The sequence below is a fragment of the Brassica napus genome, chromosome C7, assembly GCF_020379485.1.
Source record: "Brassica napus cultivar Da-Ae chromosome C7, Da-Ae, whole genome shotgun sequence".
NCBI lineage: Eukaryota > Viridiplantae > Streptophyta > Magnoliopsida > Brassicales > Brassicaceae > Brassica > Brassica napus.
In genome coordinates this window covers 38,987,676-39,014,147 of record NC_063450.1, presented here as the reverse complement: position 1 = coordinate 39,014,147, position 26,472 = coordinate 38,987,676, and the positions used below count along the sequence as shown (strand labels likewise).

The 26,472-nt window shown below is 36.4% G+C and overlaps 2 protein-coding genes across 2 annotated transcripts; both read left to right on the top strand.

Moving 5' to 3' along the window:
* Positions 1-16,425: 16,425 nt before the first annotated feature.
* On the top strand, positions 16,426-18,994 carry LOC106409497 (B3 domain-containing transcription factor FUS3-like). The gene is made up of 6 exons (XM_013850129.3): positions 16,426-17,251; positions 17,503-17,592; positions 17,665-17,765; positions 18,116-18,162; positions 18,283-18,359; positions 18,434-18,994. Exons 1-6 carry the CDS (start codon positions 16,997-16,999, stop codon positions 18,806-18,808), a joined length of 945 nt encoding a protein of 314 aa, XP_013705583.2. The 5' UTR covers positions 16,426-16,996; the 3' UTR covers positions 18,809-18,994.
* A 2,705-nt stretch (positions 18,995-21,699) lies between these two features.
* LOC125590614 lies at positions 21,700-25,097 on the top strand. The gene is made up of 3 exons (XM_048764242.1): positions 21,700-23,104; positions 23,405-24,847; positions 24,991-25,097. The coding sequence occupies exons 1-3, from the start codon at positions 21,700-21,702 to the stop codon at positions 25,095-25,097; spliced, it is 2,955 nt and encodes a 984-aa protein (XP_048620199.1).
* The last annotated feature ends 1,375 nt before the right edge of the window (positions 25,098-26,472 follow it).

The window sequence follows — 26,472 nt, the reverse complement described above, 5'->3', positions numbered from 1 at the left end:
ACACTATTTTACATATAAAAGTGTCCACTATATTACATTTATACTATCAAATAACAATTACATGTACACATGTTTTATTATCCACGTGGAAACTATATGCGGATGTCCACATGTACACTGATTTACAAAAAAGTGTCCACAAATATGAGGGATTCGACTATATTTGGATAATATTTGGATATTTAATGTCTTTTTGATTTTTTAATACTCGAACCGATTCAAATCCATTACATACCTGAAAATTATAGATATTTTAATTATAGATCCGAATTGACCTGGACCCAAAAGGAATTGATCCGACCTTGAACCGAAAAAAAAATATGTTATTGGATTCAAATGTTTAAGATCCAAAAGACTATTCATGTGTACATAGAGATTAGATACCAATTGTCAAATTAAATTCATGTACTCACTGTAAAATATTTCATCGTAGAACATATATACATAAAAAACTATTCATGTGTACATAGATATTAGATACCAATTGTCAAACTAATTCATGTACTCACTGTAAAATATTTCATCAAAGCCATATATCACTTTTTGGGGAGAACCATAAAATTATTTTGAAACTCAACCATAAATCTAATTTTACACTATTTTACATATAAGTGTCCACTATATTACATTTATTCTATCAAATAACAATCACATGTACACATGTTTTATTATCCACGTGGATACTATGTGCGGATGTCCACATGTACAACAAATAACAAATATATACATGTACACTGCTTTACAAAAAAAAATGTCTACAAATATGAGGGATTTGACTAGATTTGGCTATATTTGGATATTTAATGTCTTTTTGATTTTTTAATTCTCGAACAGATTCGGATCCATTACATACCTGAAAATTATAGATATTTTAATTATAGATCCGAATTGATCTGGACCCAAAAGGAATTGATCTGACCCTGAATTGAAAAAAATATGTAGTTGGATTCAAATGTTTAAGATCCAAATGACTCAAACTCTGAAGAAACCGACTCAAATCGTATCCGGAATATGATTTTTCTTGCCTAATTAAATTGTTAGTGACTGAAAAAACATGATTTTCAAATAATTTATTGGGTGTGTAAGAGTACATTTTTTTATTATGCGTGATTCGGTCGGTCGGCATAGGCAACGAGTTAATTGAAAATAGGGGATTAATTGGGTCTAGGTTTTGAGCTTTTACGTGTTTGTATATTGGTAAAATTATAAGTTTTTGAGGATGGACGTTAAGCCTTACAGCTCAGATGGTTAGTTGTTTCGTTTTAGTTCAACAAACCCGGGTTCGACCAGCTAATATGCTATTGTGGTTTTTTTTTCTTTTTCTTTTTAATGAGGGGTAAATTTGTGATTTCACATCATCTCCTTCCATGTAACCTACCTGTGATCAAAAGATGGCCGCCTCCACCATCTTCCAGATTTTTCACTCGTTTTCATCACTGTTTACTCATTTTAGATGAAACTTTATAGATCCAAGTTAAATTCAAAATTTTTAGGTTTAGTTGTATCAACCAAGAAAGCACCGGATTAATGAGTACAAATGAAACCTTTGAATAAGAGTTAGATCTTGTCAAGCTTGAAAATCTCACATGAGATAAGATGTATCATGTCAATTGCACTATTTTTTACCTTGAGATGCCGAGTATACTCGTCATCGATTTAGACCCGTAATGATTCTTGACCAAAACTTAAGCATTTTAAAAATCTGGTGAAAGAAGAAAAGAAAACAAAGAAAGTTGAGAAAGAAGACGATAAAAAGATAGAATGTGGGATCTATTAGTTACAGTTTTGGTTTTGTTTCAACTAGAAAAAGGGATTAAGTTGAGAAAAATTGTCTGAGGAGTGCAAAGTGTCCTATAGTGTTATTAAAACTTGAAAATTGACTGACCCTCCATGTTAATATTTTCTTAAATTATATCTTTCATTGACTAATTTGGCTATGATTTTTATATTTTCCTTTTATTTGCTATCTTTTCCTTTTTACTGTTTTATTATTTTGCATTTTAAATACAATTATATATTTTTAACAGTTACATTTTATTTACTTATTTGTGTAACTTTCTTTTTGGCTTTAATAATTTTTAAATTTTGCAATCTATTTTACTTTTTCCTATATAAACTTTCAGTTTAGTTAAAAAAAATTCTATTTACACATGTTTAAGTTTACAGATAAAATTATTTTTAAAACGATAATATTATTTTAAAATAATATCCAAATGATAATATTTTATATTGTATGTAACGGTCAATTCCGTACGACTTTACTTGTGACCATGATTCATGAACGGAACTAGTAGAAAGCACAAGTTGACAAACTAATTAATGGGAATAATTTGTTTTCATATATTTTGAATTTGCTATTTTCTTAATTTAATCGTTTTCAAACTTGTCATTATAATGGAAATATATCATTTTTAGTTGTATACTCTAAAGTATATACTTTATTGTTATCTCAACCCTCTATTCCACAGAGATAGAGTTTTTTAATATTTTCACACATATTAAGAAAACACATTAAACTACCATAATAAATGTATCGTTTTCTGTAATTTTCAATTTTTAATAATTTTTAACCAATAGTAATTCAATAAAGACAATTAATTTTTTTGAAATTTACAATTTTTCATAGAAAACACAAAAACATATATTTTTTGAAACAATTTTTTTTTCTACAAAGTTTATCATTAAGGAACAATGGGGGTATAATTTTTGAGCTTTTTGCAGAATTGACCTATAACTTAAAGTCAAACACAAAACTAACCTCCTTTTTTTTTGAAAATTGGTTTTGCCCCATTCACCCCACAAGTTCATATAATTTACGAAAATGCCATCAATTTTTTTTTCTTTTTTTTTCGAAAATGACATTTTTACTCTCTCACCCTCATCATCTTCAAGTAATTACAAGATTGTCATTGTCATCAATACCACAACCACCATGAACAACCAATTTGAAGCTCTTAATGCTCTCAAAATCGATTTACCCTTCTTCTTTTTCCATTCTTGAGAACTAAACACAACATATCTCTCAATTTCTCTCCACAATGAGCTAAAAAACCCAAGATTTTGATTCTAAATTTTTTATGGTTCATAGAGTCATAGAAGCTAACGATTCTGGGTGGGTTACTTTCGTTTGTGATTCTGTGTGCTTGGAGAAGCCTTATGTATGGTAAGGAACTTATCTCACCAATTTAAGGTATGACATCGAGTTTTTTTCCAGATCTGTTCGTCAGACGACTTACTTGGGAAGTCGTCTGGCTGTAGACAACTTACCTGGAAGTCGTCTGGTCAACGCAGAGGTTATTTTTGCAATTGAATTTGAAATCTGTAACCTGAGACGACTGAAAGTTAAGTCGTCTGTTTTTGTTTGGTTTCAAAAAAAATTTCAAAGAACCTAGACGACTTACATTTCAGTCGTCATAGGTTAGTTTTGCATTTGACTGGATAATTTCAGAAGTTTGACTTCCCCAGACGACTTACATATCAGTCGTCTGGCGAAAATTAAAATAATAATATTTTTTTAAAAGTAGACGACTTACAGTTAAGTCGTCATAGGTTAGTTTTGCAATTGAAAAAAAAAACTTCAAAATTTAATTATACACAGATGACTTATACTTCAGTCGTCCACGAGACGACTTACTTGTAAGTCGTCCAGGATTTTTTCAGAGATTCTGGTCAAACCTGGTAAATCCTGGACGACTTACATTTCAGTCGTCTCGTGGACGACTGAATTATAAGTCGTCTGTATATAATTAAATCTTGAAGTTTTTTTTTCAATTGCAAAACTAACCTATGACGACTTAACTGTAAGTCGTCTACTTTTAAAAAAAATATTATTATTTTAATTTTCACTAGACGACTGAAATGTAAGTCGTCCAGAAAAGTCAAACTTTTGAAATTATCCAGTCAAATGCAAAACTAACCTATGACGACTGAAATGTAAGTCGTCTAGCTTTTTTGGAGTTTTTTTTAGCCAAACAATAGTAGACGACTTATTTTTCAGTCGTCCGAAATAACAGATTTCAAAGTCAATTGCAAAAATAACCTCTGTGTTGACCAGACAACGTATAGTTTAGTCGTCTGGACAACTTAGATTGAAGTCGTCCGCGTCTTCTCCGCTAGTTTTAAGTCTTCTACGTTAGTTTTTGAATAACTCGTATTTTTAAGAGTAATAAGTAACTTCAAGATATGTAAAACTCATATTTACAAAGTATGTTCTTTCCCTTAGTTTTACTAAATTTGACTAAGTTTTTCAACGCAAACTTATAATAAAATATGATATGCTTTGAATAGTTACTATTGTTTGTTTCCATCTCTTAAGTATTATTGTTATAGACAATAATGATGACTATTGTTATGAGTTGGAAGAAGAGTTAAAATACTTCTTAAAATGTTGTATCAATATAAAGCTACCAACATTCTTGTTTATTAAGATGAGAAAAAGACCATTGGAGTTTATTATTGCATAAGAGAGATCCAAAGATAAGAAAAAGGCTACTGAAGTCTATTATTTCATTGATTTGTAAATGTGTAAACACATTGTTAGCACATTTAATACATCTTGGAAAACATTATTACTGATTTTACAAAAAATTCACAACTAAAAGAGTAGACATGCAATTCACAAAACAGACCACAAACAAAACTATTATAGATCATTCCTCTACAAAGACAAGGTTGGATTCCACTTGAGTAGACAAGACCACACGACTTTTAAGAAGTCCAGACGACTTCTAAGAAGTCCAGACGACTTCCAAGAAGTTCAGACGACTTTGTCAGAAGACTTTTAGGAAGTTCAGACGACTTCCAGACGACTTTACAGGAAGTCCAGACGACTTTACAGGAAGTCCAGACGACTTTACAGGAAGTCCAGACGACTTTACAGGAAGTCCAGACGACTTTACAGGAAGTCCAGACGACTTTACAGGAAGTCCAGACGACTTTGTCAGAAGACTTCAAGAAGTCCAGACGACTTCCAGACGACTTCCAGACGACTAACAGGTAAGTCGTCCCAGAAGTCTTTCAGATCTGAAAAACCTGCATATTAAATTCACATCTGAAAAACCTGCATATCCAAAAAAGTTCAAATGGCTTAAAAACAGAAAAAATGAGTGAAAGATTGGATAAATCTACCTTTACAGAACACATAAAAATACATATCTAAAAATAATATATCTACCTTTAAATTAGTGGAAGATGAGTACAATCTAATTAAAAACCTGCAAAAAAGATAGATTATTAAGAAAGACATGAGATAAAACTGGAAAATTCATATAAAGTTTGGTATTTTCAAGTCAAAGAGATTAGAGTGGGTTTGGAGAGTTTTAGTTTGGGAAAAAAGTAAGAACTTTATACAACAAGAAGTTCTCAAATGAAGAAAAATCAGACATAAGAACTTACCAAAACGCTCAGATCTATTATGAAAGGGAGACTTCATCAGAAGACTTCCATGAAGTTCAGACGACTTCCTGGAAGTCCAGACGACTTCCTGGGAGTCCAGACGACTTCCTGGAAGTCCAGACGACTTTGTCAGAAGACTTCCAAGAAGTCCAGACGACTTCCAGATGATTTCCAGACGACTAACAGGTAAGTCGTCCAAGAAGTCTTCCAGATCTGAAAAACCTGCATATCAAATCCAGATCTGAAAGACCTGCATATCCAAAAACGTTCAAATGACTTAAAAATAGAGAAAATGAGTGGAAAATTAGATAAATCTACATTTATAGAACACACAAAAATACATATCTAAAATTAATAGATTTACCTTTAAATTAATGGAGGATGAGTACCATTTGATTAAAAACCTGTAAAAGAAATAGATTAGTAAGAAATACATGAGACAAAACTGAAAAATCCATATAAAGTTTGGTGTTTTCAAGTCAAAGAGATTAGAGAGAGGTTGGAGAGTTTTAGAATGATGAACATTACATTTTTGTTGCAGCCATTTGAGAGGATGAGAGAGAATGTGTAAATTTTTCTTTATATAGGGAGACAAAAAATCCAATTAGATTAAATATTTTTTACTCAGACGACTTCCTGGACGACTTACATTTAAGTCGTCTGGTGAAGAGTTTAATATTTTTAGCGGGAAATTAAATATTTTTAGGGGGAAACTAAAATAGAAGACTTTCCAGACGACTTACAAGTAAGTCGTCTGGTTTAAATTAATTAAGTCATGTAAGTCGTCCAGAAGAGTTTAATATTTTTAGCGGGAAATTAAATATTTTTAGGGGGAAACTAAATATTTTTAGGGGGAAACTAAAATAGAAGACTTTCCAGACGACTTACTTGTAAGTCGTCTGGTTTAAATTATTTAAGCGGGAAAATAATTTTTTTAAAAAATTTTAGGCGGGAATATTTGGACGACTTACATGTAAGTCATCTGTTTTAATTTCTTCACCAGACGACTGAAATGTAAGTCGTCCGAGTAAATTATTCAACAGACGACTAAAATATACGTCGTCCGAGTAAATTATTCAACAGACGACTGAAATATAAGTCGTCCACACCCTAAACATAACCCCTAAACTAAATTATCTAATTAAAGACTTCATAAAATCAAATCAAACTTGAAAAGTGTTTACTATACACATAAATAAACACATATAGGTGAAAACTAATTTTTGAAAAAAAAAATTTAGTTTTCCAAAATCTAACCCTAACAATACATACAATACTACAACATATGTTTGCCAAACTCCTAAACCAAAGTATTTCATGATTCACTACTTCCACTCATCTATCTTCAAAACAAATCAATTTTATCATATCTTAATTTATATCACTTAAAACTGTTTATAATTACTTGATTTTTATTTTTCACGCATCAAAATAATTTTTTTACAAGATTTATAAATTATTTTTAAAATAAACCGGTACCAGACGACTTACACTTCAGTCGTCCAGACGACTTCCAACATCTCAGACGACTCAGACGATTTACTATGGCTATATTCGTAAAAATGGCTTCTGTTTTTTTGTTTGGTCACAAGGGGCTGAGCTGTAATTTCACTAGGCTTTTAGGTTAGTTTTACATTTGATTCAAGTTTGGGTATAAGTTTGGGGTTAAAATCAAGTTGTGGGTTAGTTTTGGTAAAAACCCCATAATTTTTATGGGTGCAGGCTGTTATCTATGGTTTTCATATTTTCCCTAATTTACTATCCTTTTTCTTTTATACTTTCTTCCAATTTTTCGTTGCAATTTACAAAAAAAATAATCATCGTGGTAAAATGTATCCTTTTATTCTATATTTTGTTTACTTATGTTCTATAGTTTTTCTTCTTCGTTTACTTTTTCTTTTTAAATGTCAAATCATACAATCTAATTTATTTTTCTATCTTTTATAGTTTTCCATTTGGTTGAGAAAGATACTCATGTTTAATGATATAAACTAATTGTTTGAAAACGTTCAAAGAAACGAAAAGTAATAATAGTATGTATGTAACGCTTGTTTTCGTACGACTTTACTTGTGGGTTCATGATTCATGAACGGAACTAGTAAAAAGCACAAATTGACAAACTAATGGGAATAATCCATTAACCAAAGTGCGTAAAGGAAGGAAAGAAGGATTCTGTTATTAGGTTTAAAGGAAGGACATGCATGGGTGCCACTTGTCCATGCATCTTCTTCAACAAATTACGTATTCAGCTTCAGCTACGTACTGCTTCTCTCCCCTACTGACTACTATCCCCAACAAAATATCCGTATGTATTCATAACCCCACAAAAACTCGTATAGTAATATATATATATATATATCCGTGTATTCATCAATATATTACTATACGTACACACAAAAACTCGTATATATACTTATGTATATGAAAATTCTACAGGTGAAACCAATAAGAACACAAAGAATTCAAGACCAACTGTCTCTGTATTAAAAATCACTTAAACAATCTTTTACAAAGATTTGTCTAATCCGAATTACACAACACCACACGCGGCTTGTCGCGGATCAATTCTTAATCTACCTTTTGCGTGAACCAACCTCTATTGATCACGTTTACAAATCACTCACTTCCTGAAACTCCAAAACCCATGTTTGTGCTTCTGTGAGAATATAACGTTGAAAGCTTAACCTAATCCTTAGTCTAAGTTTTCCTATATATTGCCATCAATTCTTTCCAATTGTGGAATATCTCTTTTCCTAAAAATCATCATCACCAGATCTTCCAATTTGTGATGAGGATCTTCTAGTTTGTGAATCACGTCCAAACAAGATCAGCCAATGGGAACTCTCCACGTCATCACGTCCTCGTTCATTTTGTCCACGTCGATGTGTTACACATTATCGTCCATGCGTAACACAACATAAACACGCCAAACTTCAACATTCTTTGAATATGTTTGAACCATACTCCAAGGAACCATGTCAATCAACACTCTCTATGTGTCAATGCTCCAGCATGTCAAGCTCCAAATCCTTGAGATTACACTCTCCCCATTTTATTTTGAATATGTCAATCTCTACAAATCTGCAAGCATAAACTCACAAACACACAACCAGTGAAGCGTGGAAGCAATATAATTCACTAAACCATCAGTCACAGAACAATATGTGAGTTGCTCAATTCTCAAGCAGGTATAGTGTAAAAATACCTACAACAGTTCTAGATAATCAGTCAATCTTTTACACGATTCTCTCCCTGCTTGTAACCACATAACCAGATTCTACTTGATTGCATATTCTGATAAAACTAACCGGTTCACAAAGAGGATACTTACATGGAGTCGCATGAGTTGATTGATCATGGAGAAGAATGACACTTATCTGTTGGCTACCATTCAGAGGAATATGGATGTACCTTATAAGACTCACTCAAAAGATCGTGTTAGTAAAGACATCAACGACTATAAGGACAGTCAAGACCCAAATTAATTACTTTATCAAGCCAGAGATTTAAATTCATTTAGACATTGAAGTGTAAAAGACATAGCAAGCTGAGTTCGACACATCTGTAGAGAATAGATAAGGATCCCATGATAAATCACCTAGCATGTACATCTGAGATAATTAAATTAAATGAATTTACAAAATTGAGTTTGATAACTTCCTTGTGTCAGCAAGATAGATCAGCAACAACCTTATAATATATTTTATCACAAAAGACGATTAAAGAAATCAAGTTGTCAGCGCAAACCTGAAGCTATTTCTCAGCCGAGTAGCTGTCACAAGCTCCTTCTGTCCAGCTACTAACCGATTCCACTTTGACTGGGATCATGATCACACCGTTTTCAGACAACATGATGGGTATCTTGTGTTCCTACCTCTTCCTCTTCGGTAGTGTTTTGTTCATGTTCTTTTCAGAGGATTAAAGTACATGAATCACCTCTGCCCAATCAAGACAGTGATCGATGTCAAATACAAATTGTGTTGCATCCTGATTCAAATCGAGTGCCTATCACGTTGGGCCTTATTAACCTTTTCTTTTTACAGTGTGTAAGGCTTCCTGTTCTTTGCAGGACACACGTTTAATTTTTTTTTTAAACCTCAGCATGTGTTACACTCATCCTCTCCCGTGTTACTTCGTTCAATCCAGACAATGATCATTACCAGAACCAAAATGTGTTGCATCATGTTCCGAGATGAGTGCCTTTCTTCAGTGAACTACTATGATCATACCCAGTCATTGTAGTTTCTGTTATTAACATGGACAAAACTTGCTGAGAAGAGGTTTTAGTTGGTGTGACTCAATATGTGATTTCAGCTATACACATGACCTTCTCTCAAAGACAAAAACAGGTTAGAGATCATAAATTTCGAAAACTTTTCGCATACACAAAAAGCCATTGAATTCAGGTAGTTTGGTAACTGTGTCAACTAGTTATTCTCAGATGCAGCATGTTCAATGACAACAAGTTTTTCCTCAATCAATTCTCTAACAGGATGATATCTAATTTCTACTTGCTTAGTCAATGATAATTGAACAGGATTCTCGATTATGCAGATGTCATTCAAGTTATTGCAGTGAACATCAAAAGGGTCAAAAAGACTACCATACTCAACGTGTGTCGATCTATTTACCAATATATGGGTCCACAACTTTCTCAAGGCTGTGTATTCCATTTCAGAAAGACAACGTGACGCCTTGTGACACATATTCAAGTTGTTCTCATCCCAGTAACACATCCAAATGACATCACAAGTTCATGCCATCATCATGTTAGTGTCAGAAGAATAATGTAACTTGAGCTTAAAAATACCTTTCACATGGTTACTGATTTGTTTGACAACCAGTTGGTGTGATGCTCTTAAAGTAGCTTGCCATGGGGTGCATATGTCAGTGGTAAGACCGAGATCTGATCGTCTGGCAGTGAGGTATATCAAGCTCCCACTTATACGCTCGTGTGTAACATTTTCGTCTCTGTGTGTTTCATCTTTCTAAGACAGATTCTCTGTTTTAGCAACGATGGCTTTACGGATTATTGACGTCATCTGATTCACATGCCCAATCAGTTTTGTACCAGTTTTCTTCTTGTTACAAGCTCCATAAACTCTAACTCCTTGATCACCATGACCTAAAGTTTTCTTTTCCCCTTTCATCCTTTCTTTCTTTTCAAGGTGACTTTGAGACAAATTTCATACACAATCTGCAGTATGTTCCTCTCTACCCAGGTGTGACAAACCATGATTGAGATGTAGCTTCTGACTAGCTTGGTTTATGATCTCTGGTTCTTTGACCTCAATGCGTGCAAAGTTACATATAACTTCTTCAACGGGTTCTGTAACACGCTTGTGTGACACATTTGTTTCAAGGTGTAACCCATGACGCGTCTGTCTTCTGAATTTAGGATAAAGATCTCTTTTAGCAATCCACACACATCCATACTTCTTGGGCTCTATGAAGCACGAATTCAGCCTCCATGCTCTTTCAACCTGATTTCTACGAGCTTAACAGTAAGCAACACTATGTCAGATCTTACAACAAAAGTGACAGTCATTCCTTCGCTTAGCAACAACTTTTATGTCTTGTATCTTTGGAGTAATAGTGTTTGCTTGAGATTCATCCTTTAGGTCAGCTGAAACAACTGGGATTGATCGCTTTACAACCTTGGTAACTTCATTCTTTTCAACTGCCTGAGAAATAGTTCCATGATGACCTCGCTTTCCTCTTAACAAGCCTTCATTCCTACAAGCTGTGTTTTGATTCTCTTTAGACTCTGTCACTGATCCTGATTTTTCTTCAGCTTTTGGCTTGTCAACTTTTTGTGCTGCAGCTTTTGGTGTGTCATCTGATTTTACTCTAGCTTTTATGAACCTCATCCCTTCATCCTTGTCATAATCTTGTGAAGTTGATCCTTTATAACCCAAACCCCAGCTGATTTTTGGTGACTGCCCGAGTGACAAGATATGATCCAGACTTGCTGATCCAGTGTTCAACATTCTCACCTTTTTGTAATTTTCAATGAGTTGTCTTTCCAGAAGTTGGCTCTTCTCAAGTTCTTGATTCAGCAGTTGTTTCATCAGATGAAACTTTATTTCAGACTCTTGTTGAACTTGGTTCTGCTCTGCCTTTACCATCATTCTCTGCTATCTTCGATGTTGTATCAGATTTTGTAGCAGGTTGTTCTATCTCCAAAATGTTGACTTGCGCTTTCAACATGGTTGTATCTTCGATGAGTTGCAGGTTTTCATGACTGAGCTCTGCAAATTTCTTGAACAATGTTATATATTCAGACTTGAGATCAGTAGTCACATCTTCCCCTTCTCTCTCTGAATCTGAATTTAAATTTGAGTCTGAGCTAGAATAATGATCAACCATTGTATCTTGACCAGCGAGAACAACAAAGTTGTTTAACAAATCTTCTTCATCACTCTCACTTTCTGATTCAGTGTCACTAAAGCATAACAGACACTTGTCTTTCTTCGGATTATTAGGACAATCACTCTTTGTGTGTCCAAATCCCTCGCATCCAATACACTTGAGCTCTTTTCGTTTTGCTAAGGGGCATTCGTTACGAAGATGGCCAAAGCCTTCACACTCTTGACACAGTAAATTCTTCTCCCTCTTTTCCCTAGACGAATCAGACCTAGAACCCTGATTGCTGAAGCGCTCTGAATCATTCCTGGAGAACTGATTACCTGACCTGCTCCCACCTTTTTTAATATGTTTGAGCATTTTGTTGAAGTTCCTAGCCATAAGACTCAGATTGTCTTCTAACCTTTTAAGAACATCTTCTTCTTTAGACTCAGCCAAGAACACTATTCCCTTTGAATCTTTTAATAACTCATCAGCTTCTTCCAGATCATGTACTTTCAGAATCCTAGCCAGTTGATCAAACTTCATGTCATCAATGTTCATGGCAATCTGAAGGACTGCTTTGTAAGCTTCAAATCGTGGAGGCAAGCATCTTAACAACTTCTTAACGAGCTTCTTTTCTTTATATTTCTTACCAAGAACAGTAGCTTCATTAGCAATTGAACTTAACTTAGACACAAAGCCAACAATGGACTCGTCATCTTCCATTCGCAGGTTCTCAAACCTTGAAGCTAAATGATCAATCATTGTTCTTCTTACACTTGTGTCCCCTTCAAAGTGATTAACCAGCACATCCCATGCATCCTTTGCTGATTCACAGCCCTGGATAATTTTGAATTGGTCGAGATCAACAACTAAGAATATCATAGTAAGTGCTTTAGAGTTGAACTTTGATGCGGTTTTTTCAGATTTTGTCCATCTCTCCTTCGGTTTGGGAGGATATGTTGTATCTTCCAATAGCATAGTATGTGTCGACCAGCCTATTTCAACAGCAGTCCAAGCGTCTTCATCTATTCCGTGAATGATCTATCTCATACGTGCTTTCCAATGGCCAAAACTCCCTTCATCCAGCATGTAGAGACTCGGTAGGGTGATGATTTTTTTCATGGTTTCAAGACTTCTTCCGCAGGACCTCAACCTGTATGTGAATACGGAATCCAACGAGGTGACCCACTCTGTTACCAAATGAAAAGTCTACAGCAAGTGAAACCAATAAGAACACAAAGGATTCAAGACCAATTGTCTCTTTATTAAGAATCACTTAAACAATCTTTTACAAAGACTTGTCTAATCTGAATTACACAACGCCACACGCGGCTTGTCGCGGACCAATTCTTAATCTACCCTTTGTGTGAACCAACCTCTATTGATCACGTTTACAAATCACTCACTTCCTTAAACCCCAAAACCCATGTTTGTGTTTCTGTGAGAATATAACGTTGAAATCTTAACCTAATCCTAAGTCTAAGCTTTCCTATATATTGCCACCAATTCTTTCCAATTGTGCAATATCTCTTTTCCTAAAAATCAGCATCACCAAATCTTCCAATTTGTGATCTGAGGATCTTCTAGTTTTTGAATCACATCCAAACAAGATCATCCAATGGGAACTCTCCACATGATCACGTCCTCGTTCCTTCTGTCCACGTCGATGTGTTACACATTATCGTCCATGCGTAACACAACAACAACACGCCAAACTTCAACATTCTTTGAATATGTCTGAGCCATACTCCAAGCAACCATGTCAATCAACACTCTCTATGTGTCAATGCTCCAGTATGTCAAGCTCCAAATCCATGAGCTTACACTCTCCCCCTTTTTATCTTAATATGTCAATCTCTAGAAATCTGCAAGCATAAACTCACAAACACACAACCAGTGAAGCGTGGAAGTAATATAATTCACTAAACCACCAGTCACAGAACAATATGTGAGTTGCTCAATTCTCAAGCAGGTACGGTGTAAAAGTACCTACAACAGTTCTAGATAATCAATCAATATTTTACACGATTATCCCCCTGCTTGTAACCACATAACCAGATTCTACTCGATTGCATATTCTGATAAAACTAACCGGTTCACAAAGAGGATACTTACATGGAGTCGCATGAGTCACATGATCATGGAGAAGAATGACACTTATCTGTTGGCTACCATTCAGAGGAATATGGATGTACCTTATAAGACTCACTCAAAAGATCGTGTTAGTAAAGACATCAACAACTATAAGGACAGTCAAGACCCAAATTATTTACTTTATCAAACCAGAGATTTAAATTCACTTAGACATTAAAGTGTAAAAGACATAGCAAGCTGAGTTTGACACATCTGTAGAGAATAGATAAGGACCCCATGATAAATCACCTAGCATGTACATCTGAGATAATTAAATTAAATGAATTTACAAAATTGAGTTTGATAACTTCCTTGTGTCAGCAAGATAGATTAGCAACAACCTTATCACATATTTCATCACAAAAGACGATTAAAGAAATCAACTTGTCAGCGCAAACCTGTAGCTATTTCTCAACCGAGTAGATGTCACAAGCTCCTCTGTCCAGCTACTAACCGATTCCACTTTGACTGGGATCATGATCACACCGTTTTCAGACAACACGATGGGTATCTTGTGTTCCTACCTCTTCCTCTTCGGTAGTGTTTTGTTCATGTTCTTTTCAGAGGATTAAAGTACATGAATCACCTCTGCCCAATCAAGACAGTGATCGATGTCAAATACAAATTGTGTTGCATCCTGATTCAAATCGAGTGTCTATCGCGTTGGGCCTTATTAACCTTTTCTTTTTTACAGTGTGTAAGACTTCCTGTTCTTTGCAGGACACACATTTAATTTTTTTTTTTAAACCTCAGCATGTGTTACACTCATCCTCTCGCTTGTTACTTCGTTCAATCCAGACAGTGATCAACACCAGAACCAAAATGTGTTGCATCATGTTCCGAGATGAGTGTCTTTCTTCAGTGAACTGCTATGATCAGACTCAGTCATTGTAGTGTTGGTTATTAACATAGACAAAACTTGCTGACAAGAGATTTTAGTTGGTGTGACTCAATATGTGATTTCAGCTATACACGTGACATTCTCTCAGAGTTAAAAACAGGTTAAAGATCATAAATTTCAAAAACTTATTAATCAATTTGATAAATATAAGAATAATAATAATCAATAAATTTTGAAAAAAAAATTTGTTTCTTAAAATAAGCTAAACAATCAATATCAATGTTAATTTCTTTAACAAATACTACTTTTTGTAACAATTTTTTTTGTAACAAATACCTATTTAATAATCTGAAATGATAAATAAACTGAATGATAGTAAGATCTTACAATTTGTCGTAATCGATAACATACAAATACTAACATATTAACGGATGTGTTTGAACTAATATGATATTTTCGTAAATTGTTGCCGATATTTTTATACGAGTTGTACAAACTCAGCAATTTATGCTTTTGTCGTTAATCGCAAATCATAATAGCGATTCATTCCTTTCCGAAATTGTAGGTGTTCGAACTGATGTAAAAAAATTCGGAGACCATGGAAAATTAGAAATGCGCCGTCAATTTTTTTCCGTTTTATTAGTTTTTATGTTTTTGTAAACTAAATTAATACCGGTTTCAACTTTTATTTTGGGAATTCGACTATAAGTTGTAGATAATTTTAGCTGTTTTTTCTAAAATATGCTTCATGCATGTTGTAAGAAAAATCAATATATATATATATATATATATATATATATTATCTAAAATGAAAACGGATTGTAGATGTAAAATCATATTATATACTCGGTTATATTATGATTATGTGCTTTTAGCAACAGCAAAAAGTATTTGATCGATGAAGATATTATGATGTTCTGCTTCATGGGGTTTTCTGAACTACATGGTTAATTCTATTATTTAAGATTTATATGCTTTACCAATTGAGAATGAAATTTGGTCTGGAATGGGTATGTTATATATATAATCTATGCTCTAAAGTCCTGTTTGATATCAATACCAAAATCAAGTAAGCAAGCATAGTCATGTGATCTTCTCTTCCAAAGGAACTATACATATATAGTCACAGACTCACAGCCACCTGTGTTACTTGTATTTGTATCTATACTGGCTCACGTTTATTTTCCTTGATAGATGGTATACACTAATTCACATACGAAAATTGTTAGATTCGGATTATTATGGCCTTCCAACTTAAAACCAATTGGTTATTAGTGGATTGACTCTAATTCTTTATATATTACTTAATGTCCCTTAGAATTTTCGATGTGGGATATATATCCCTAATACCCCTCTTCGAGATGATGGCTCTTATCGGCCATAAATCTCGAAACTTTAAGACATTTATACTCGGTCGAGCGAGTTTAACACGACATTTATACTCGGTCGGAAGAGTTAATCATAACGGAAGGGTTAATATTAATTAGGAGTGTGAGTATTTAGGATATGGACTCTGATATCATATTAGATTCAGGTTTATTATAGGCTTCCAAGTTAAAACCAATCGATTATTAGTGGATTGATTCTAATCCTTTATATATTAAGTACCTTAAAATTTTCGATATATCCATAATAAAAATATACGCAAATTAACAAATCAGATATTGACCACTAAGTAATAATAAGAGTAAATACATTGTTGACTTAATCTATAATTTCAATGTTCTAGAGAGAAAAATAAGAAGAGGAGAGAGAAGGGGAGAAAGAATACGCCATTGAATTCTGGAAAAGAGGGAGAAACAGAACTTTTGCAACATCTGTTCACCATTCACCTTCCACTCGTCTCCTTCCTCTTGGTTCCTCCTTCTAACTTAACCTCTCCTCAAACTATGGTTGAGTTTATCTATAATGAACGTTCATTTAGTGGCACTAGATCTCGCTCTGAACGTTACTATCATCATAATCTTTTTATCAATCCTTTTGAATCTCCTTCTCCAAAACCCTAGATCATGAATGTGAGTTATACAAATGTCACTCTCTTACCATAAATAGAAGATAAAATAAAGAAAATCAAAAATTTGTTGTTTGGAAAACCCAAATCTCTGATTGCCCAGCGTCCTTATAAGCCACTGCTTCGATCTGCACAACACACAACACACACAAAGCCTCTCTCTCTTTCTCCATCACTGAAACCCAAAGCCTATCCACCATTTGTTCTTCTTTTTTACTTCCTTTTTACTAGGCCGTATTTATCAACCAATTGAGTTAAAAAAAGTAATGGGTGAAGCTGGTTATGCTCATGATGTGGAAACCAAGGTACCTGCTCTAATGGCAAGTGTTGATCATCTTCCAATATTTGGATCTGGGTCTGGTCATGATAATGGGTACTTATCGGCGTCTGTGCCTCTTCTGGGTGTTAACTGGAAGAAGAGAAGGATGCCTAGGCAGAGACGCTCGTCTTCTTCCTTTAACCTTCTCTCTTTTCCTACTTTGCCTCCCTCTTCCCACGTGCCGACTCATCTTCCCGCACGTGTAAGCTCCTCTTGGCTTTTTTTTTAAATATTTTACAGTCATTTTTCACCTCACTCACTCTCTCAATATTGTTATTATATTTTCTTAAGAAGTCTCTCAATATTATTATTAGTCAACAAAATAAACCGAGCTTTTTATGATTCTCTTTAGATCCGTGTGGATCTTATTAATGAACTATGTATATTTCCCTTTGACTGATCTTTAAAAAGATCTGTGATGATGTTAGCAAAAAAATATTGTGATAATGACAGAAAATAGACACAGGAAAGCTAAGATTCCTCTTCCAAAAGGAATTGAAGAACAGTGACGTCAGCTCCCTTCGCCGAATGATACTCCCCAAGGTACCAATATCTCTGATGATGATGATGATGATGATGATGATGATATATGATTAATGATGATGGTTGATGCAGAAAGCAGCGGAGGCTCACTTGCCGGCGTTAGAATACAAGGAAGGGATACCTTTAGAAATGGAAGATCTGGATGGTCTTCACGTTTGGACCTTCAAGTACAGGTATACAACTTTTGCTATGTAACGGATCATTTTACAATATAGTCTAATCAGCTATTCAGTCTCATATGTTATTAAACTTGTTACAGCACGAATCTATCGCGACGATATTGGAAATCTATTGATTTTCTTGGTAGATCAATAAATTTTGGTAGTGTATTCACTTATTCAAGTCGATCTAAATATCTTTAACCTGTATATATTCAAGTATCCACACATGGTATCTAAATACTACTAGCACTAGGAGTTTTCAGTTTGTCATTTAATTTAATTTAATTTAATTTTGGTAGACCTCAATGATCTCTTAACAAGAAACTGTATCTTGAGTCTTTGTCTGATGCTGTAATCTTTAGGTTCTGGCCTAACAACAATAGCAGAATGTACGTGCTCGAAAACACAGGTGAACTTACTTGTAACCAGGAATTATAATGAGATTTCTGTTTAATTTATGTTCCGAATGTTTGATTAGATTAAATCATTGTTAACATACTCTATTCGAGGTGGGTTTTTTTATTTCCAGGGGACTTTGTGAGTACTCATTGTGTGCAGCCTGGTGACTTCATCATGTTCTACCAATATCTCGACTCTTGCAATTACGTATGTAACACGTTACTTTAAATATCGAAAATCTGATGTCATATATGCATAATTTTATGTAATATTCCATTTAGGTGATACAAGCAAAAAATGCATATGAAGAAGAAGAAGACATAACTAACGTGGAAGAAGATGACGTTTACACAAACTTAACAAGGATTGAAAACACTGTGCTTAACGATCTTCCACTCCCAGATTATAATCAACATTACAACAACAACAACAACAACGAAAAATGTTCATACGTTTACCCCGCCTTCGATGATGTCACCGCCACAACCACCAACGCACCTTTCGTTTACGACACGACGGCTCTCAGCTCAAACGACACTCCTCTCGATTATTTGGGTGGGCCCGCGACGACGACATCGACTAATAGTTATTACTCCGAGTTAGGACCATTCGAGGGTTTTGGCTCAGTCGAGAATATCTCCCTCGATGACTTCTAATAATAAATCGGATTTATCGGTGGACTCGTGATGGTGATCAGCCTTTTTTACTAAAAAGTACATTTTCATATCATCAAGTCTTATATTTTAAAAATGTTTTATATTACAGTTTACATGAATATCATATATGGGAGTCGTGGAAGTGTGTTTGTATTTGATGAATAAATGTAATCATGTGTCGTGGCTTTACTTATTAGCCCTTGCCCGACATAGAAAACAAAACAAATTAAGTTATCATTTTGTGAATTTCTATTGTAATATGTGTAACACCGTTTATGAACTGGTATATTGATTTCGTGTTAACTCTAACCTTAATATAGGTAGATTATTAACCACTTTAAATGAGATATTCAGTGGGCGGAAACCCTAGGCGACTCCAATGGCGATTTCAGATCGTGATCTCCTTTGAGATTGTGATCTCCATCTAATCTCTCGCTCTTTGGCGTGAGATTATCACGAGGAAGCTAGCACGAGCGGGGCGTTCTTTGACATCACGGTTTGCGATACACACGTCGAAGGTCATCCCCCCAAACATAGATCCGTTTCATTGCTGATCTACAGCGGCCCTTCATTCAACCATCGATCGGAGCGTTCCACGATTACGGCTGTGAAACCTTGATCTCAAACCCTCGGGATATCACGGCTGCGATACCGACGTGACTCTTACGGCATCGTCTCTCTCATTTTCTAATGATGAATCGTGTCCATCATGGGACGCATTTACGTTCAGCTCATATGACTGACGTGAAGGGGAAAGGGATCTGTTATGAGAGGGATGATGAACCCATTCAACTCACAGATCAGGATGACTCGCCTACCATTCGTGACTACCGGCTTTCCCTGATCGGGAAGATTCTTAACCCTAAGAAGCAGTCGGTTGAGAAGCTGCTCCAGACAATGCCAGCGCAGTGGGAGATGCAGGATAAGATCACGGCTAACGATCTTGGAAATGGAAAGTTTCTTTTAAACTTTGCGAATGAAGGGGACCTCCTTTCCGTGCTACGTCAGGGGCCGTTTCACTATAACTTCTGCATGTTTGTGCTCGTTCGATGGGAGCCTGTGGTTCACGATGATTACCCCTGGGTAATCCCATTTTGGGTCGAGATTACTGGTATTCCGCTACATCTGTGGACAATTAAAAACCTTCGGAACATTGGGAATAGACTCGGTTATGTTGATACGCTTGAGCTTGAGGCAGGACGCATGCTTATAGATGTTGACTCTAGGAAACCCCTCACTTTCACCAGGAAGATAGCATCACCAGAAGGAGATGAAGTCTCCATTCAGATTCACTATGAGAAGCTGTTTAAATTTTGCAAGACATGTGGACTGATTACTCATGAGATGGCTTATTGTCCAACAAAAGAGTTTAACTTGAGAAGCCAGGTTGAGCGCCCTGGAGTCTTTGATAGAGTCCAACTCCCTACGGCTGATGTACCCCGACAGCCATCGCTGCGGCAACATCAACCTAACGATAGGCTAAATAGTCATGGACACGAGAGGATCAGTCGCAGGAGCAGATCGCCGACGAGGGGACAACGCTATGATGGTGGCTTTATGAGAGATGCGAGAGCTGCTCATCATCGTTATGATGAGCACAATGATAAGTTTCCGGGGAATTATGGTCGCCATGATAGGAAGATACGCTCGGCCTTCACGCGACAGCGCGTGCGTTATGCTCCATACGAGAAGAAAAAACAACATTCTTGGAGGCCCAAGGATCAGTCGGAGACACGTGAGGATGGTAATATGAAAAGCATTGCATCTTATGTTCCTTTACCAAGGACAGGGGATATTGGAGGTTCATCTACACAACAGGCTGATGGTATAATGATGCAAGACACCCAGCAGAGTAGTGGGAAAAGGATAGCAAGTTTGATCGTCACTCCATCTCGGCAAGCTCTTGATGATAATGTGACGAAACGACCTAGAGTCTCTCCTCGCTTGTTAACATTCTCTCCTACGGAGGATGTATTACCGGTTGATGCACAGGTTATTGGTGCTTTAAATGACATGGAAATTACAAGTAACAGTGCAGGAAGATTAAATGATGCAGATAAGTGTGAGGATGGGAATGCGGATGATTTGCTGGGAGAGGACCTGATGGATATGGAGGCTGACATTGTTAGGCGTACGGAGAGAGAGGAGGGCAATGATAAAGGTGTTCTTGAGAGATCAAAACCGTCATCATCATCCACGCGTGGTGGAAAGCGTCTAGCCCCTTTGGGTTTTCTAGGCAAGAAGGCTGAGTTCCTCCGTCGAGGTTCCCCAAAGCTTCGCAGATCATCATCTAGGGACACATCACATTCTCAGAGGCACCGCTCGGGTCCGGGGAATCATTCGAAAGGCAGTACACGCAGGGATAGGGGTTTGGAGGGATCCAAAAAATCCCCCCAACATCATCCATGAAGACACTCAGTTGGAACTGTCGAGGGATAGGGAACGACCTCACAGTTCGACGCCTTACGGAGATGTGTCAGAAGCATCGCCCAGGACTTGTGTTCCTTTCTGAGACAAAGAACAGAAGGCTGTTGTTGCAAAACATTCAGGCCAACTTAGGATTTGATCATTTGTTTACTGTTGAGCCACTTGGACTCAGCGGAGGTTTAGCTTTATTTTTTATGGACGAATTTCAAGTTAATGTTTTATTTTCAAATAACCGTATGATTGACATTGAGGCAGTCATTGATGGAATAAAAGTCTATATGACGTTTGTTTATGGAGACCCTGTATTAGAGAGACGAGATCAAGTTTGGGAACGTCTTACGCGTTTCTCAACAACAAGAAATGGACCTTGGTTCATGATAGGAGATTTTAATGAAATCACATGTCATAATGAGAAAGCAGGAGGAAAACAACGCCCTGATAGTTCTTTCCTCCCTTTTAAACAGATGCTTCATGATTGTGGGATGCTAGAGTTTCCTTTCACGGGGGACATGCTCTCTTGGGTAGGGAAGAGAGCAGGAGGAACAACCGTTCGATGTCGTTTAGACAGAGCGGTTGGAAATGCAGATTGGCACGAGAACTTTCCTCACTCAACTGTGAAGTATTTGAGGCTATGGGGATCAGACCATCGTCCGATTCTCGCAGACATACTCATTAAGCCGACTAGAAGATCAAAAAAATTCAAATTTGACAAAAGATGGTTAGATAATGAGGAGCTAAGGCAAGTCATTCTGGAGGGATGGAAATCTCCTGATCTTCCCGCCAATGCGAATATAATGGAACATATTTCCAGCTGCCGAAAAGCCTTGAGTGAATGGAGGAGACAACATAATATTAATTCAGCAAAGCTAGTAGAGGAGCTCAAGGAGAAAGTTGAGGGCCTATACGCAGACGATAATGCGACGACTGAGGAAATTGCCGCAGCGTTGAAAGAACTCTCTGATGCTCTTAAAGCAGAGGAAATGTTCTGGAAACAAAAGAGTAGAGTGTTTTGGCTGAGAGAGGGAGATAAAAATACTAAATTCTTCCATGCCCTAACGAAGCAAAGGAGAGCAAGGAACAAAATCACGCAGTTACTGGATGCAAATGGTAACATAGTTGAGGACGAGGAAGGCCTGGTAGCCATTGCTACTAGCTATTTTCGGCAAATCTTTGAGTCTTCTATTCCAGAAGATATTGAAGAGGCGTTATCTGAAGTTCCGACGACGGTCACGGGATCAATGAATGACAACCTTACAGCTCCTGTTACTGAATGGGAAGTCAAACTAGCTCTTTTTGCCATGCATCCAGATAAGGCACCAGGGCCAGATGGGATGACTGCACTTTTTTATCAAAAGTTTTGGGATATAGTCAAGGAGGATTTAACTCTTATGGTTAATAAATTCCTTTTTGATGGGACTGTGACTAATGGATTGAATGATACAAATATATGTCTTATCCCAAAGACACCTAAGCCAAATGATATGGCTCAATTCAGACCCATAAGCCTATGTAATGTCAGCTACAAGATCATCTCTAAAGTCTTATGCCAGAGACTAAAGAAAGTCTTGCCAGGATTGATATCAGAAACCCAGTCAGCCTTTGTTGCGGGAAGACAGATCTCAGATAATATCATGATTGCTCAAGAGATGTTTCATGCCCTGCGAACTAAACCGAGTGGACGTAATAAGAGGATGGCCATCAAGACAGACATGAGTAAAGCATATGATAGGATGGAATGGTCATTTATTGAAGCTGTGATGCGAAAGATGGGATTCTCGGAAACATGGATTACATGGATCATGAGGTGCATTACGTCGGTGAAATATAAAGTTCTTATGAATGGGCAGCCAAGAGGACATATTGTTCCAGGTAGAGGCCTGCGTCAGGGAGATCCTTTGTCTCCTTTCATTTTTATTCTGTGCACGGAAGCGCTCGTTAGCCTTCTTAATCATGCAGAGAACCAAGGGAAGATAACGGGGATGCGTGTCACACGCGCATGTCCTTCAGTATCCCACCTTCTCTTTGCTGATGATAGCCTTTTCTTCTGTAAGGCGGAGCCCCGTGAATGTGAAGAAGTAATGAAAGTAGTCAGGACATATGGTAGAGCATCTGGCCAATGTATCAATTTTGACAAATCTTCCTTACTCTTTGGTAAGAGGATTAATACAGCTACTAGGTTAGAGATCAAAGATGTACTTGGAATACATAATGATGGTGGGATGGGAAAGTACTTGGGAATCCCAGAGGATATTAGTGGCTCCAAATGTAAACTCTTTGCATTTTTAAAGGACAATCTTATGCACAGAGTTAATGGATGGACAGGTAGATGGCTCTCAAAAGGGGGGAAGGAGGTAATGATCAAATCCATCTTACTCGCTCTTCCGACATACGTTATGTCGACATTTCTGCTCCCATTGGAGATTTGTGAGAACCTTGCTAGTGCCATTGCACAATTTTGGTGGAGCTCGAATCCACCAAAGAGAGGAATACACTGGGCGAAATGGGAAAAAGTCTGTCTACCAAAAGAAGAGGGCGGGATTGGTTTCCGTTTGATCCATGAATTTAATCTAGCACTATTGGCAAAGCAACTTTGGAGATTGACTCAGTACCCTGATTCACTGGTTGCCCGAGTTTTGAGAGGCAGGTACTATAGGATGACCTCGCCATTACGAGAAGTCTCTGCAAGTAACCCATCATATGTGTGGACAAGCATTTATGCTGCAAGAAAGCTTTTGCTTCTCGGGATCAGACAGAAGATTCATTCTGGTTATGAGATCAAGGTGTGGGAGGACCAATGGATCCCAACGATACCTGCTAGACCAGCTACACCTGTAGCACCTGTAATGCATCCGAATATGAGAGTTAGTGACCTCATTAACCAAGAATTGAAGGAATGGGATGTAGGGCTACTAGAGAATTATGTCCACCCCGATGACATACCACTCATTCGTAGTATGGCTATAAGTTCTGCCCATCGCCGTGATACCTTCTGCTGGAACTACACGAAGAATGGCCAATACACTGTTAAATCTGGATACTGGGTTGCTCAAAACCTGATGAAGCCAGAAGAGGACAAGAAAATACTGGAACCAAGTATTACTAAACTCCAAGCCTTTGCTTGGACGTTGAAAGCACCAAGAAAGATGTGTCATCTTATATGGCAATTGATAACGGGTCAGGTGGCAGTGACGAGGAATCTCGCAAGGCGGAATATGAGGTGCGATAATTATTGCCCAAGGTGTGGAGAACTAGAGGAATCTGTAACACATGCAATATTTGAATGCCCTCCGGCTCTCCAAGTGTGGTCCTTATCAGCAACTCCTACGAGCACAGGTATATTCCCAGTGGCCAGCGTCTACACAAACATGGACTATCTATTCTGGAGGAAGAATGAAATCTTAGCGCCAGACCAAGACAGGGATCCTTATCCCTGGTTAATATGGTATATTTGGAAGGCTCGTAATGACAAACTTTTTAGGGGAATAGATAGAGACCCCTTGGAACTAGTTCGATATGCAGAAAGTGAATGTCAAGCCTGGTTCATTGCAAACGAGATGATATCGCCAGTAGTTCAGGCCATCAGCAATGAGGAGAACCAAGTCTTAAGCTTGGGTAATATTTGTCTACTAGATGGATCTTGGACAGCTTCGGATCGCTTTAGTGGATGTGGATGGGTCTGGATGGATAGCGGGGAGAACACACAACTTATGGGATCACGGAATTTCATTCGATGTGAATCAGCTTTGCATTCGGAGGTAGAAGCACTGCGATGGGCGATGGAGAATATGCTTCAACACTCGCCATGCCAGAGCTTTGGAACAGACTGCAAGGAGCTGATTTCAATGATAAAAGAACCCCATGAGTGGCCAAGCTTTGCGACAGAACTGGAGAAGATAGAAACGCTGCAGATTTGCTTCCCGGACTTCAAAATAACCTATGTGCCACGAGTGCGCAATCTGTTTGCTGATTTTTTGGCTAAGACAGCTAGGACCTTTCGTAGAGAGTTACTTTTCATTGGTTGTTCTATTCCGGTCTGGTTACCCAGACCACCTCAAGCTTGAGTAATAGAATGGCCGTTCGACGTCAAAAAAAAAAAAAACTCTAACCTTAATAACGTTTTGATTATACATTAACTTACCATCAACAAATAATTTTGCGGGAGACTTCTACAACATTTGCTATCTATTAAAAAATTTGCAGCGGTTGATTTATGATGGATTACAAATGATACAAAATTTGTTGTAAATATTGCACAAATACAATGAATTTATGATAAAAAACTAATACAACGTATTTACTAAATTTAAATTTACCGTATTTTATTTTAAAATAATCGTTTAAATGAATATATAACAACATTTGAAGTAAAATTATAATAAATGACATTTTTTATAATATTCTTTTCTTTAAAGTTGGAAAGTTAATTAGAAATCCGCAGTGTAAGTTATTTATATTTATTTCAGGATAGGGAAAGTCATTGCAGCATTCTATTTGATGATCTATGGATAAACAACCCAAAGAGGAAGACGTTTAACAAACATACATGCTTTTAGCCTTTCTATTTTTCTTTTTGGTATGCATTTGACACACGCTTGTGTTTAAACTTTTGAATGGTTTTAATACAAAACGGTGTGTAAGATACGAGGAGAAACCATGCTGTTTGAGTATGATAATGATGATACACATGTTATGATATAGTGTATCACATTCAAAACAACGTTGCGCTTTTTTTCTTTCTTTTTTTTTGTTAAACAACGTTGCTCTTTTCACACAAAAATGTATGTATACTTGATGATTTAAGATATATACTCCTACATACCAACTGTTGATCAACTTCCAAAGCAACTATAGTTGGAACTAACATACACTCACTCAAATATATAGATCACACCATACAGGGCCGTGGCCAACCAAGAAAAAATAAGGCATTTGCACTATAAAGCCCATGATTTTTTATTTTTTTCGAAATCTATATAGCCCTTGATGATATTAAGCATATTTCGAGGCTTCCAAATTTAATATATAATTTTGGTTAGTATAAAAATGAAATACGTATTTAAGTGTTATTTCCGAAATCTAAATTTTCATTTGAAAAGATTAAAAACATAGTATTAGAAATCTCTAATGTTTCATAAAATATTATTTAAATATAACTTATAAACTCTATTTTAATTTGATATAAATTACCCTCTGTTTGCTTTAGGCCACTTGCAGCCTAGACAAGTCACTTTATTATA

What these genes read in the sequence shown, in the direction of transcription:
- LOC106409497 (XM_013850129.3), top strand. Translation starts at nt 16,997, where the DNA reads ATGGGTGAAGCTGGTTATGCTCATGATGTGGAAACCAAGGTACCTGCT. An exon ending in CGACTCATCTTCCCGCACGT is followed by an intron (nt 17,252 to 17,502) that starts GTAAGCTCCTCT and finishes TGATAATGACAG; the next exon opens with AAAATAGACACAGGAAAGCT. An exon ending in ATCTCGACTCTTGCAATTAC is followed by an intron (nt 18,360 to 18,433) that starts GTATGTAACACG and finishes TATTCCATTTAG; the next exon opens with GTGATACAAGCAAAAAATGC.
- LOC125590614 (XM_048764242.1), top strand. Translation starts at nt 21,700, where the DNA reads ATGCTTCATGATTGTGGGATGCTAGAGTTTCCTTTCACGGGGGACATG. An exon ending in AAGAGGACATATTGTTCCAG is followed by an intron (nt 23,105 to 23,404) that starts GTAGAGGCCTGC and finishes GGATTAATACAG; the next exon opens with CTACTAGGTTAGAGATCAAA. An exon ending in GAACCAAGTCTTAAGCTTGG is followed by an intron (nt 24,848 to 24,990) that starts GTAATATTTGTC and finishes TTGCATTCGGAG; the next exon opens with GTAGAAGCACTGCGATGGGC.